At 39.1% G+C, this 13,419-nt stretch overlaps 1 protein-coding gene across 3 annotated transcripts in view; it reads right to left on the bottom strand.

The window, feature by feature from the left end:
• The window catches only part of LOC102040865 (mothers against decapentaplegic homolog 2-like), a 76,211-nt gene that overhangs the window by 15,865 nt on the left and 46,927 nt on the right, over positions 1–13,419 (bottom strand). For all 3 annotated transcript variants that reach the window (XM_005430986.2, XM_005430987.2, XM_031065288.1), the window contains 5 exons: positions 12,242–12,316; positions 10,508–10,561; positions 9,215–9,427; positions 6,966–7,103; positions 6,661–6,805 (listed from right to left, as the gene is read on the bottom strand). In XM_005430986.2, coding sequence (XP_005431043.1) covers positions 6,661–6,805; positions 6,966–7,103; positions 9,215–9,427; positions 10,508–10,561; positions 12,242–12,316 — 625 coding nt within the window. The remainder of the gene's footprint in view (positions 1–6,660; positions 6,806–6,965; positions 7,104–9,214; positions 9,428–10,507; positions 10,562–12,241; positions 12,317–13,419) is intronic.

The raw sequence follows: 13,419 nt of genomic DNA, 5'->3' as shown, positions 1-13,419 counted from the left end.
CTTCTCAGCTTCAGCAGGAAAATCCTAAGAGAGGATTTTTCATAAAAGAAATGTCTGTGACATATGTGACTTTTGGGTAAAATTTTGTTAGTCATTTCTTACTTGGAAGGATGAATCTGAGTGGCAGGGGCTGGAAGGCTATGAGTCAGGCTCGGCTCAGTTGGTTGAATTGAAGGCTGTTGCCATGGCATTCCAGCAATTTTCTCAGGTACCTCTGAATCTGGTAACTGATTCTGCTTGTGTAGCAGACATAACCAAACATTTGGATTGTTCACTTCTGAAAGAAGTCAGTAATGCAGCTTTGTTTCACTAACTGAAAATGTGGTGTGTAATTCAGGCCTGAATTCATCCTTATTACGTCCTGCACATTCAGAGTCATACCAATTTACCAGGTTTCATAACAGAAGGTAATGCCAGGGCTGACAGGTTGGCTAACCCTGCGTGGGTAGTGCCTCAGCCTGACAAAATTGTGCAAGCCAAGGCATTGCATGATTTTTTCCATCAAAGTGCACATACATTGCAGAAACAACTTCAGTTAACGCCAACTGAGGCCCGTGACATTGTCAGTTCTTGCACTGACTGTCATGGACTTGCTGCACCTTTACCAGCAGGGGTAAAGCCCAGAGGCTTTCAGAGACCTAAAAGCCTTGCAGCTTTGGCAAACGGATATCACTCATATTGCCGAATTTGGCTGACTTAAGTATGTGCACGTGTTTATTGACACCTCCTCTGCTAAGTGGGCATCTGCTCATACTGGGGAAAAGGGTCGTGATGTTATTGCCCATTGGAGGATGGCTTTTGCGATCTTAGGTATACCTTCTTCTGTGAAAACTGTTAATGGTCCTACCTACGTCTCGCAGAAGACGTGGCAGTTTTTACATTTATGGAGAGTGTCGGATGAATTTGGTATTCCGCATTCTCCAACTGGTCAAGCTATTGTTGAATGCGCTCATGGCACTTTAGAGCGTGTTCTGGAAAAACAAAAAGGGGGAATGCCTCGAGAAACCCTGCACAGCTGACTGGAAAAGGCTCTATATACAATTAATCACCTTACAGTGCCACAAAATTCAAACAATATTGTCATTTTAAATCACTTTCTTTCGTTGCAGTCTTCAGGCGAGATGCACCTGCCTTGAGCGAAAGTCTGGATACGGGATCTAACCACTAATAAGTGGGAGGGCCCATGTGAGCTTATCACTTGGGGTCATGGGCATGCATGTGTTTCCACAGATGCTGGGGTACGGTGGATACTTGCAAGGTGTGTGCGCCCTGACTTGTGACACCAAAAGCAGAGTTTAGCCAACAGGCAACCTTCGAATGATGATCAGGATGCTGATCATCAATCGGATGGTCTCTACAAGTACAGAATGAGCATTCTATCTTTTTCTTTGTTTCTGGAGTAGTGAATGTTGACAAGTTAGACTGCCAATTCTTTGGGCAGACTAACGATGTTTTGTTTACTGTATTATAATTAGTAACTGACTTCTTGCAAGAATGAACAACAAGACTTGATGTTGGTGCATGGACGTGATTGTGAAGAATTTGATGGCATGTGCAAGAGAATCTCCCTGACCATTCTAATTTAGTGTCTGATTGAGGTTCTGGTTGGTAACCGGCAAATTACTAAAGGGGCCTCTTGAGCTGTGTTTGTTCTCCTTCCTGCAAAGGGCCCTGCAGGGGTTTACAAATGCCACCTTCTTTTTTAAAACAAAAAGGAGGAATTGTGGATGCTGACAGTCTGGTCAGAGACAAAGTCAGATAAACTTTCCCAGGCATTGCTCTGGTGTAGCATCCCATGAACTCTCTCTCCTCAGCCAATTCCCAAGCAAATTGCCTTGGAAAGACTTACCATAGATTTCATTCTTCCTGTGGGAAAAGACAAGACTCCCCCATGGACCTCTGTCTCACTGATCCCTATATTTCACAACCTACACTAGTTTCTCCTTTCCCTGTTTCCTCATTGGTTGGGTACCCCTGGTGGCTGCCCCCTCTCACCTGGAGACCAATCCCCTTTGCCCTGCCATTAGCTCTGCACCCCCCCTCCCTTCCCCTTCTTAAGCTGTCCAGAGCACGTGCTCTCGCTCTTTCGCCTGGGTTTCCTTCAGCCACCACATGTAATTAACCTCGCTGGAATAAAATCCTGTGAAGAGCCTTCTGCCTCTCTCACTGAGCCAGCTGTGGTGAGTGTTGTGTGTGAATCTGACTGCATTGCCTGAATGTTAACCCAACCTACAGGAGAGGTTTGTTGGGAACAGATAATAGGCAGCAGCACCCATCATCCTACTCCCCCATTTTTACTCTGGGGAGTTCAGAGAAAGAATTAAAACAATCCTTAATCTTTGCAGATGGTGTTATTTAGTTGTAAGATGTTTACAAGAAGGGTGTTGTTCCTAATTAGCCAATGATGTAAGAGGTGTTGATTAAGGACCAATCAGGTTCAGCTTTGTCGGAACTGTCTATAAAAGAATGTGATGGCTAATAAACTCCACATTTGCCTTCTGAGAACATAGGAGTCAATGTCGCTTCATTCATCCATCCCTAATACAACAGCAACAAGTTGTGACTGCTTTAGGGATACAATTGACCCTCCATACCCCCTGGCACCCCCAGAGTTTGGGCCGGGTTGAAAGGATGAATAGAGAAATAAAGAAACACCTCCCAAAGCTGGTGATAGAAACTAAGATGCCGTGCATACGGCTCTTGCCACTGGCTTTGGCAAGAATAAGGGCCAGACCCAGGGGAGATATTAAATTATCTCCCTTTGAATTGATGTTTGGAATTCCTTAACCTTGTAATTCTCAGCCTAGTGGGGGGATAGAGATAAGTGATGTGTATTTGAAACAATATGTGGCCAGGATACTGTCTCTTGTGAAATCTTTTTGACAGGAAGCTCAGCTGGCACAGACCCTGCCTTTGGACTTTGCTGTTCACAACACCCAGCCAGGAGATTGGGTCCTAGTTAAGGAGTGGAAAGAAGCACCACTGGTGACCAAGTGGCGTGTACCTTTCCAGGTGTTGCTGACCACAGAAACAGCTGTCAAGACAGCTGAACATAGGTGGACCCATCACACTCGGGTCAAGGTCTCTGAGGCCCCAGAGATTAGGACATCTCAGCTGGAGGAGAAGGATGGGAAGCTGCGACTGACACTCCACAGGAGTGGACTGGAGCAGTACCCAGTGCGTCGACATCGGGGGAAGCCTTGTGTGCCTATCCACAGATTGCCTGCTGAAATAATCTGTGTGGGCATCCCTCCTCTCGGATCTCCAGTCATTGGGGGCCAATCCTTGCTGTCATTGTTTTCTTTATGTTAAGCTGTTTCTGTGCCTTCTCTCACCGCAGGTGGTGTGGAAGACAACGTGAAAGTGAAAATTAGGTTAGGAGATTAGATTACACCATTAGAATGTTTCTCTTAATGATCTTACCCTTATATTGTCAGTTAGGTTGGGGCCAAAAGTGGGAAAATAATTTTTTAACCTTGGGAGAAGGAGTAGCAAAAACCTTTAACCTTAGCAATTGTTGGGTCTGTGGTGGGCCAGGTGGATCTGAAAGCTGGCCATGAGTGGCCAGCCCAGTCGAGCCTAAATGGTGGGTTAGCATCCTGAGTGAGGTCCATAATGGAACAGGATTTTGGGTTGAAGAAGGAAGTCCATGGAAGCTTCATTCTTCGGAAAGAGGCATTTATTGTCTAAATAGAACAGGAAACATATATGTGGGAAAAAGCATTTGTGACTGGACTTTATCTTTGGGTTTAGATTGTTGGACCCCCAACTGCTCTCCTTATGATTGTTCCAGATATCAAGGCAGATGGAATCAAACACATGTTAAGCTCACTAATGGTAGTTGGGTAAGGTGTTCCTTCCAGAATTACCAGAAGGATTTTGAAGGCTGTAAAGCAGTGGGGAAGGATAAGTTTTTTGACCCCTTATTTTTAAGCTGCCCTCAAGATAATTCCACAACTAGGACACGTTTTCCGTGACTATCAGTGGAAGCGGCAACACCGGAACGGAGCTTGAACCCTTTTTAATAGGTTCTGGTCCAGGTCTAACAAACAGATCTGGGATGTAACTGCAGGTGGAAACCTCATGTGGGAGCTTGGAAATGCAAATACTGTGATTCTTACGGCAGGGCAACTAATGTTGGGGGACCACTAGGCCCAGGAAGCAAGCTGTATTTTGACCCACCAATTTATGATGAAAATTGGAAAGGTCCCTTAGCCAATGGGACCTGGGCTTTAAAAGGGCATTACTGGATTTGTGGCCAATATGCTTACTGCAGGTTACCCCCAAACTGGTCAGGGATATGTTATGTAGGGTATATTAGACCATTGTTCTTTCTGCTACCACAAGTTCAGGGAAATCAGTTAAGAATCAAGTTGTAGGATGATTTAATTAGAGAAAAGCAGTCAATTGATGTATCCCTGGCTGGAAGGAGCACCCAAAAGTGGGGTGAAGATGAATGGCCACCTGAACGAATTATACAACACTATGGACCAGACACATGGAATCCTAATGAATTAATATCAGGTGCCAGAGAACCCATTTATAAGTTAAATAGGATAATTAGGTTACAAGCTATCTTTGAAGTAATAATGAACCAGACAGCTACAGCTCTTGACCTCCTTGCTGACCAATCTACTCAGATGAGAAATGCAATATTTCAACATCGGATGGTATTCAACTATTTATTAGCAGAAGAAGGGGGAGTGTGTGGCAATTTAAATGACTCAAACTGCTGTTTGCACATAGATGGCAATGGAAAAGTGGTGAAACAAATAACAAAAAGAATAAGAAAGTTAGCTCATGTACCGGTCCAAACATGGAAAGGATGGGAATGGGACATGTTTTCGTGGTTATCTGGTGGACTATGGGTTAAACAAATGCTTTTCTTCCTCTTATGTGTTGTAGCAACTCTAATCTTTTTACCATGCATGATCCTTTGCTTAGTACAACTTATTCAATATGTGATCAAAGGGATGCAGGTAGTAGCCATGCCTACTGATCCAGAGATGGCTACAAAAGGACAGAAATTGATGTCACTGCAAATAATTGTAAAACCAAAAAAGACCCAGGAACAGGAAATTAGGTCAATGATAACTAAAGTTTGTAAAGACAATTATTTAAAAAAAATGAAAGATGAGGGATTGAGAGGAATGACAGATTTGTCTTTACAAACAAACTGTGGGTCTGCTGGTAGATAAAACTAGCACTGAGAGATAAAAGAAACAATGGGAAGGATTCCACTGATTGATGAATGGACAAAGATATTTACCTTTAAAAGGAAATTGTAGGTTTGCTGATAAATGAAATTAGATATTGAAAGATGAAAGAAACAATGGGGAAAAACCCTAAGTTCCATAAGAATTAAAAATTTTAAAAGGAGGGTTATACATTAGAGGGAAATCTTTGCTATCAGGCGTTCCGGGAAGTCTGTACCTCTCAAGTACCTCAGCCAATGGGGAAAGAGAGAAGGGAAATGCGGCCAGGAAATTAAGATAAAAAGGAGGCTGCATCCTCTAAAAATTTGAGAGACCCTAGGGGAGCGCCCCATGGCCTCTCCCTTTATTTGAATAAAGTAAAAGGACTCCTCTGTCTCCTTTTTGGACATAAACCTCTGATGTTTGTGGATTAATTTTCCTGACAAATGCAATAATTCTTTAAACTTGAGCTACATTATTTTTTGCGTATCTCTTACTAACAAAGAGGTACCAATTTATTCCATTACTCAATTTTCTCATTTAATCTAATTAGACTTCTACAAAATTGGCTTAATTTATCTGAGAAGCCTCCCCCCACATAATGACGCCGCTATTTACATGTGTATATTTCAAGAGCAGATAAAAGAAACAAACCCCCAAGATTCACAGTGGAACCGACACACCATTATTGAACATCAGAAATTATATGGATTTTAAAAAAGTCATTATGTATCACAATAGGGTATTGATATGTCAGACTTCATTCTTTCAGGGGACAATTTCTAGAGAGGTTTAAGGAATTTGTTTAAATAAAGAATATAATTGGAATCTATTCAAAAAGCAGATAAAAGGCTATTTTTTCCACTCAAAAAAAGTTTTAGCTGTTTTACTACATAAACACAGTCATCCTACTCCCACAAAGTTTTTTCCATTACAAGTTCCAAAATATTTGTCAACCCTTAAATGCATGTTCTCCAGCTGTTTCATTCTGCAGAATGCACTCCAAATGACTTCAGTTCTTTCTGTAAGATACTATCAACTGCATCCCTCACCACAACCTAATGAACTCATTATACTCCACACAGAACAGGACAGAGACCAGAATTACTGTACATCTAACAAACAGCAAATAATCTCTCTGCACAAACTGTGAAACTTCTAGATATTGTCAGTGATTTTACCATAATAAGCAAGCAAGCAGAACCAAGTGAGGAAACAACTTTGACAACATTCCTTGCTCAACAGCTGACTATAATACTAAAATCAATTTCTGGTCTTTATAACTTAAAAACTCAATAGCTGAGGAGGGACAAAAAAGAAAATATGAGGTTCAACTTGCAGACAGTATGTCTACAGTAGCACTAAGAAGCCTGTAGGTACAGCTTTCAAACCAGACAGAAATAGTGGATTAGCAAAAGAAGAAAAATTAACTTTAACTTTAAAATGAAAACCGAAAGATTTTTACCTGTATTCAGCTCCCCATCCTTTAACAAAACTCATTCTTATGGTACACATTCTAGTAAGCTGATAAACTGCTTCAAAACCTTGATTCACAGATTGAGCCAGAAGAGCAGCAAATTCTTGGTTATTAAAGATTTTTAGGTTGCATCCTATAAAGAAAAAAAGTCCAAAGAGTACAATCAATCAGTGAATATTTCTGTTTGCTACACAGAAACCCAAAACTATGAAGAAACTATGAAAAGGAAATCAAATGTCCAATGAATACATTCACTGAATATTTTTACACAATACCTTTGGTAAGCTACTAACCTGGTGGAATTTTGCACACAGTTGCAGGATGCCAGCCATATCTTTGATTACAGTTGGGGCTCTGAACAAAAATTGCGCTATCACTTAAACACTCAGCAAAAACTTCTCCACCAATGTAATAGAGACGTACTCCCCTTCCTGTAGCAAAATTCAAAAGAACTCTAGTTATGATATGACCCAAGAAGATTAACAAACAAGAGAGGATTTTGTTTCAGAGAAGGCCACGGTTTTTCTTTATAACAGAAACAGAAATCAATAATGTACAGGACAACACTGCTGGGCTGACAGCTGTAGCGGGAGCAGAACACAATTAACTTGCATTTTTCCTCCCACGAACTCAAAATAGTTGAAGGAGAAGCAGAATAATTTTTGATCAAGAGTGAGATAGAATTTTCTAGCCATGTAATAGCTTATAACCCAATCAAAATTAGAAAGCAGTGTTGATTACAAATAATTTTTTAGTTAAAGAAATACCAGAATCAAAAATATTAGGTTCAACAGAGTTAAAACTTGTGCTAGTATTAAAGTTTTGTATATGAAGGAGCACAGGTCACTATGGCAAAAAAGGAAAACACAGTGTACCACTTCAACACTCTTTGCTTACATGTACCCATACAATTTCACAACCCACTGCATTCCCCTTTCTCTGTAGTACTTGAACAAAATCAACAGGACTTCATTCAGCCCTATTACAAAAAAACCCCTAAGAAATATTATTGTTCACTTTTAAATTGTGGTTTTGTTCTCTCTCTCAGAGTGGAAAAAAACTTGTATGGCTTATTTCTAGCAGAAGATAAGTAATGTACAATTGAGCTCTCAAAGAAAGCTATTTATAATTAACAGGTTCTTTAAAGGCCATAGTTCCTATTTCCCCTTTTCTTTAAAACAATTTTTCAAACAAAATGTGAATTGGTCTATTAAAAAAAGTAAGAGGTCCTTACATTTTTGCTTTTCCTCATCACTGATCATTTTGATTAGTTAGCACAGGTATAGCTTGGGCTTCTGCACATCTAAATTTTTATTAGACAAGCATTTGGATTTGGCATAGAGGTAATCAGAAGGTTCTATTAAAGAAGTTGAAATTTTTACTAAAAATCAAACCAAAAAACCTAATGAATACTGCTAAATAAAAGAATCCAGGAAAAAAAGGCTAGTTTATTGAAGAACCTAAAGCAAAGACACTGAATTGTTGTTGGGATGTTGGGGGACACAAGATAGATGATGGACTTTGGACCTTATTAGCATGAGATTTGATAAACAAAATACCTTGGCAAAAGCAAACGGAACTTTGAAAATTAGATCTAGATCTCAAGAAGATTAAATCAGGCAGGTTTACTGGAAAAAGAAAATCTCATTAAACTCTGCAAGCAAGAGATGTTGTAATATGCATAAGTTTGTGAATGTGATTTTAACCTAATCATTGTACTTCACATTACTAGTCTCCCTAAAATAGTATATAAGTGTTTGTATCTCACAATAAATCTGATTCTGATCACCGAACCAGTCTTCTCCGTCTCTCTTCATCAATGAAACATTGTAGAAAACAATATTCTTTACTAACCATACAAAGAAAATCTTAATGTCAAAACAGCATGTTATCTTAACTGCAGCTTTTCCCATTTCAGAAAAGCATTCAAGTACTACCAATGTTCATGCTGCATTTTATAAATTAGAATAAACTAAGCAACATGCTAATATTTTGCAATTAAAGCTTAATTTCAATTATAAGCAACTGAATATAAATGCTACCTAGGGCAGAGCAGTCCAATGAGGGGCCTGAAAGCCAAAAATCTGCCCTTTGGGATACTTTGGTGCGTCATCTCTTTCCACAAAGGCAGAGAACAGCAACATGAGCAACAGAAATCCCCTACAGTTGAGTGGCTTCCTTCTGTTCTGCTTGCATCCTGACAGTTGTGTGACTGCTGCTGCCATCAGCTTAGTGACTACTGATTGAGGAAAGGGAGATCCTTTCAGCTGTAGCCATCACTACATCTCTTCCCAATTGCAACAGGCTGTGGTAACAGAAGCAGCTATATTTCTCCTCAATTTCAGAAGCAGCGACCTCTCTATCTTTCCACTTCTGTACTTAGCAAGAGAGATCAAGCTCCTCTTTGCAAGCCCCAAGGGAGAAGTTCTATGGCTGGCTGCACAAGGGGGAAAGGAACCCAAAACACAGATCTGCCCATCCTACCTGGATCATTCCAGATAATTTAATGTCTAAAATGAAATTAAAGATCAGAGATCTTTACCTATGTGTCGCCTTGTCATTTCCACTGTAGCATTTCTGTTTACGTTGGAAAGCAAACCTAGACAAAATCGTTCTGAATTTGATGGATCTGTAAAGCCGTCTACAGTCAGGGAAGGCTGGGATGCATGGAAGGTTTCTCCCACTCTCTGATTCAATTCATAATATGCTATTGAACACCAAAACGCAGGCTCCGAGTAAGTAACTGGTTGCAAGTCTATTAAAAAAAAAAAAATTAAAACAAGCTTAATACAGAATTCAAGGCTGAAAAGAAATCTATCTGCCCTGCTATTTGTCTCTCCCAGAAACAACAGCTGTTAGTCTCTACAAATTATATTTTACTTGCTGTCATTTTTACCTACACCAGTAAACATAATGGAATTTAGATTTTCACGCAAAGGAAGAAGGAGGGGAAGAGGGGGTGTGCGGATTCTTATAGGGGTGATCTAATTTGACCACATCCCATTTAGTTCAGTACTTGCATTTTGCTTGGCAAAAAACTAATGCTGCTGTGAGTGCCAGATATTGAGACATTTCTATTGCTTTTCTATAACTTACAAACATTTTGGCAATGTTAAAGAAAAGATTAAACTATCAAACACTGAACCACACAAAGGAAAAAATATTAATATGAAAATTATATTTTCTTATATTACACTAGGTCTTATACCATCTCTATCTAAAAGCAGTTCTAAGGTCCTTTTACTCTCCCCTATGAGAGCTCAATATCTTCCCTGTGCATCTTCAGCTTTTCCTGAGCTGCTTCCCCTTTTTACCTACCCTCATTACTTACTAAGCATTCTGAACAGCATTTTTCTGTCATCATTCCTTAAACAAACCCAGGGGAATCTGATCTTCCTGAGGCATTTATACAAATACACAGCAATGGCACCTGATCAAAGCAGGTGGACAACTAATGTGGGAGCAATGATTGTGTTGCGGTTACAGGTGAAACAGTACACGAGAAGAGTAGCAGAACATATATACAAGGGAGTCAGCAAGTCTGGGCAGCACTATGGATTGGCTAACGTCCTTTAAACTATTTTCTAAACACTAGTCCTGCACACACAACCATATTATTCTTTCTCTTTGCTAGGAACTCAACAGTTACAGAAATAGAGTAGTAGTTAAGAAGTTATTTACCCAGCCCTATTATGTTTATCATCAGGAAGCCAACCCAATAGTCTCCTCCTAATACAGTTCTTAATTTTTTTAAGTACATTTTCAGTTTTAATGTAATATATACATAAAGAAGAGTCATCACACAGAGAAACAATTACAAGAATTTCCAGCTTACCCAGGCTATGATTAACTGGAGAAAGACTACTAGGAGACAGCTCTGCTGGAGATCCTGTTGAAGCAATACAGATTGTTTGAGAGCAAATGACTCTCGTTATTTCAGATAAGTAGGAATAACCATTATCTAGATATAGTTTTACATTGAAATTCTTCAGAATAAGAAACCTCAGAAATACTAACACCACTTTTCCAGCATATCACACACTTATTGTGAATTAAGACTGCATTTAATTTTCCAGACTCATGGGACCCTACCCCACCTCATAAACCTAATTAACATCTTAGTGTTGTATTTGGCAGAACTTTCACTTCATGCACAATCTGTGAACATAACTTTATTTATGTGCTTGTCACAGAATCATAGAATGGTTTGGATTGGAAGGGTCCTTCAAGATCATCTAGTTCCAATCCCCCTGCCATGGGCAGAGACACCTTCCACTAGACCAGGTTACTTAAAGCCCCATCCAACCTGGCCTTGAACACTTCCAGGGATGGGGCAGACACAGCTTCTCTGGACAACCTGTGCCAGTACCTCAACCACCTTCACAGGAAAGAATTTCTTCCCAATATCCCATCTAACCCTACTCTCTATCAGTCTGAAGCCATTCCCCCTTGTCCTATAACTCCATGCCCTTGTCCAAAGTCCCTCTCCAGCTCTCCTGTAGCCCCTTTGGGTACTGGAAGGTGCCCTAAGGTCTCCCTGGAGACTTCTCCAGGCTGGACAACCCCAACTCTCTCAGTCTGTCTTCATAAGAGAGGTGCTTCAACCCAGTAAGAAGGTAGTGACTTCTTCTCAAATTCAGTGGGAAAAAAAGCTAAGAAAAAGTGGATGAGACAAGCAAGATATTGCCTCTATTCTGAAAGGAGAGGGTTTATCTCTAGAAGAACAACTTGGATTTCCTCATTTGAGATTATTCTCTCCTGGAAGGAGGAAGGAAAAAGTTTAGAAAAACATGAACTCTCCAACACAATTTGTGCACTTGTAGACAGAATACAAAGAGGCTTTGCACAGAATCATTCCTACAATGATTGCTGATATCAGGCTTTTTAAATTAATGTAGCCATTATCACATAGTGGGAAAATATTGCAGTTCTTTTGGAAATTGGTGCAGTTGATTCCAACTAACTGAAAAAGATTGCTAACATTAGCTAACCAAATACATTCAAGTCTGCCAGCAGATAGCAGGATGTTCTTATCCAGTACATTAACTGTTCTTTGTCAAAGTCTAAAGCCAATCACATTATCTAGAAACTCTTTCATACAAAGGCACAGATGCTTAATTTTTCTACTACTCTTTCCATAGACCCTTCCATACAAGAATTGATTTGAAATATGGCAGAAGTGATAAGGTGCCAGAGGTAAGAGACAGGTTCTCAAAATTCAGAATCTGTAACTTGTTTAGGCCAACAGACACATTGCTTCAACGAACCTGTTTCCAGAAGGTAAAGTTGGAGATGGTTAAAACAAATCAGCTATTAAAATCTGATGATGACTTAATTAGATCTGTATGTTTTTATTACAAAACAAATGTAATGTACTTAATATGGCACAGAATGTTTTAAAAGCATTCCCCTAACAAAATATTAATTTGTTCACTAAAGACTGAAAGTGATATTTTAAACAGAAAACACCAGGTTGTACAGAGGAAAACTGCCATCATCTTTTAGGCTGAATTCATGTTGCTATGCAGAGGGATCACAGCTAGTGATCCCAAGTTTTGAAAGTAGTTACCTGTATCCATGCTTTGGTTTAACTGCTGGTCATTTGTTTCTCCATCTTCACTGATATATCCTGGAGGTGGTGTTTCTGTCAAAAAAAAAAAAAAAACCAAAAAAACACCCAATGGTTCAATGACTGAGGAAATTTGTACAATTTAGCATTTTGAGGTTTTGTTCTCAAGTCCTCATGAGCTTTATTCAATACCTAAATACTTTATTAGAATGTCATTTTGCCATCCCTTTCTCCTTCCAGTAGGTCTTCAAACACATTACTTGCCTTGTCTATGCAAAATGTATAATCTCTTTTATGCCAGTCAACTGTTCAAATGTGTTAATACTTGTCTTTTCCATTTAAGACAAGATACTTTCACTAGAATAAGTAACAGTTTTGTAATTGTGATCAACAGCTTTCACATTTAGTAGAATTACAAATGAAAAAAACCCACATCTGGTGACTTGTACAAAAAAAAAAAATCACATGAGCTGTCTTAATGTACTATAACCATCAGGTCAGATATCCTCCCATACCTTATAGATTTGAAGGTTACTTTTCAGTTCAATTCCCAAATCCATTTTCCTTCATTATCTAAAAATTTCACTCAATAATAACTATATTATTTAACTAGTTACACTGCACAAGCTCTATTATCATTATTACTTCCAAGCTCTATTAAAACAATCATCTATTCTTTTAACTAGCTTTCTTTAAAGATGGAGTTTCAGTAACCAAAGCAAACTCAGAAACAAGTTTGAAGCATTCTGATACTAGAAACTTTGCCTAATTCAACAGAAATATCTTCAAAACCCAGAAGAGTATGCATGTTCCTTTTCTCCATTCAAAAGGTACTTTGTAATCCAGAGATGTTAACCAACTGCCTTTCAGGAAATAATTTTCTTTGAACTGGGCAAATCTCTTTTCCTATATGGAGTTGGACTTCAATGATCCTTGTGGGTCTCTTCCAACTCAGGATATTCTATGATTCTATATATTAAAGGCAAAACCTGGATTGCTTTAGTCAAAGTGTTTGAAGATAACTATGTCTACAATCACCTTAGAATTGTCTCTGAGACATCTGAGGGATTAAGTACATTTAATTACATTACTATCAAACAGCAGAAATTAAGAGCTTTTTGCCCAAGAATTAAAATCAAATTATATCAAATATCATGTCTGAGATTTACAGCAATATA

This window comes from Geospiza fortis, unplaced genomic scaffold (assembly GCF_000277835.1).
Source record: "Geospiza fortis unplaced genomic scaffold, GeoFor_1.0 scaffold459, whole genome shotgun sequence".
Classification (NCBI taxonomy): Eukaryota; Metazoa; Chordata; class Aves; order Passeriformes; family Thraupidae; genus Geospiza; species Geospiza fortis.
This window is presented reverse-complemented; position numbering and strand designations above follow the sequence as displayed.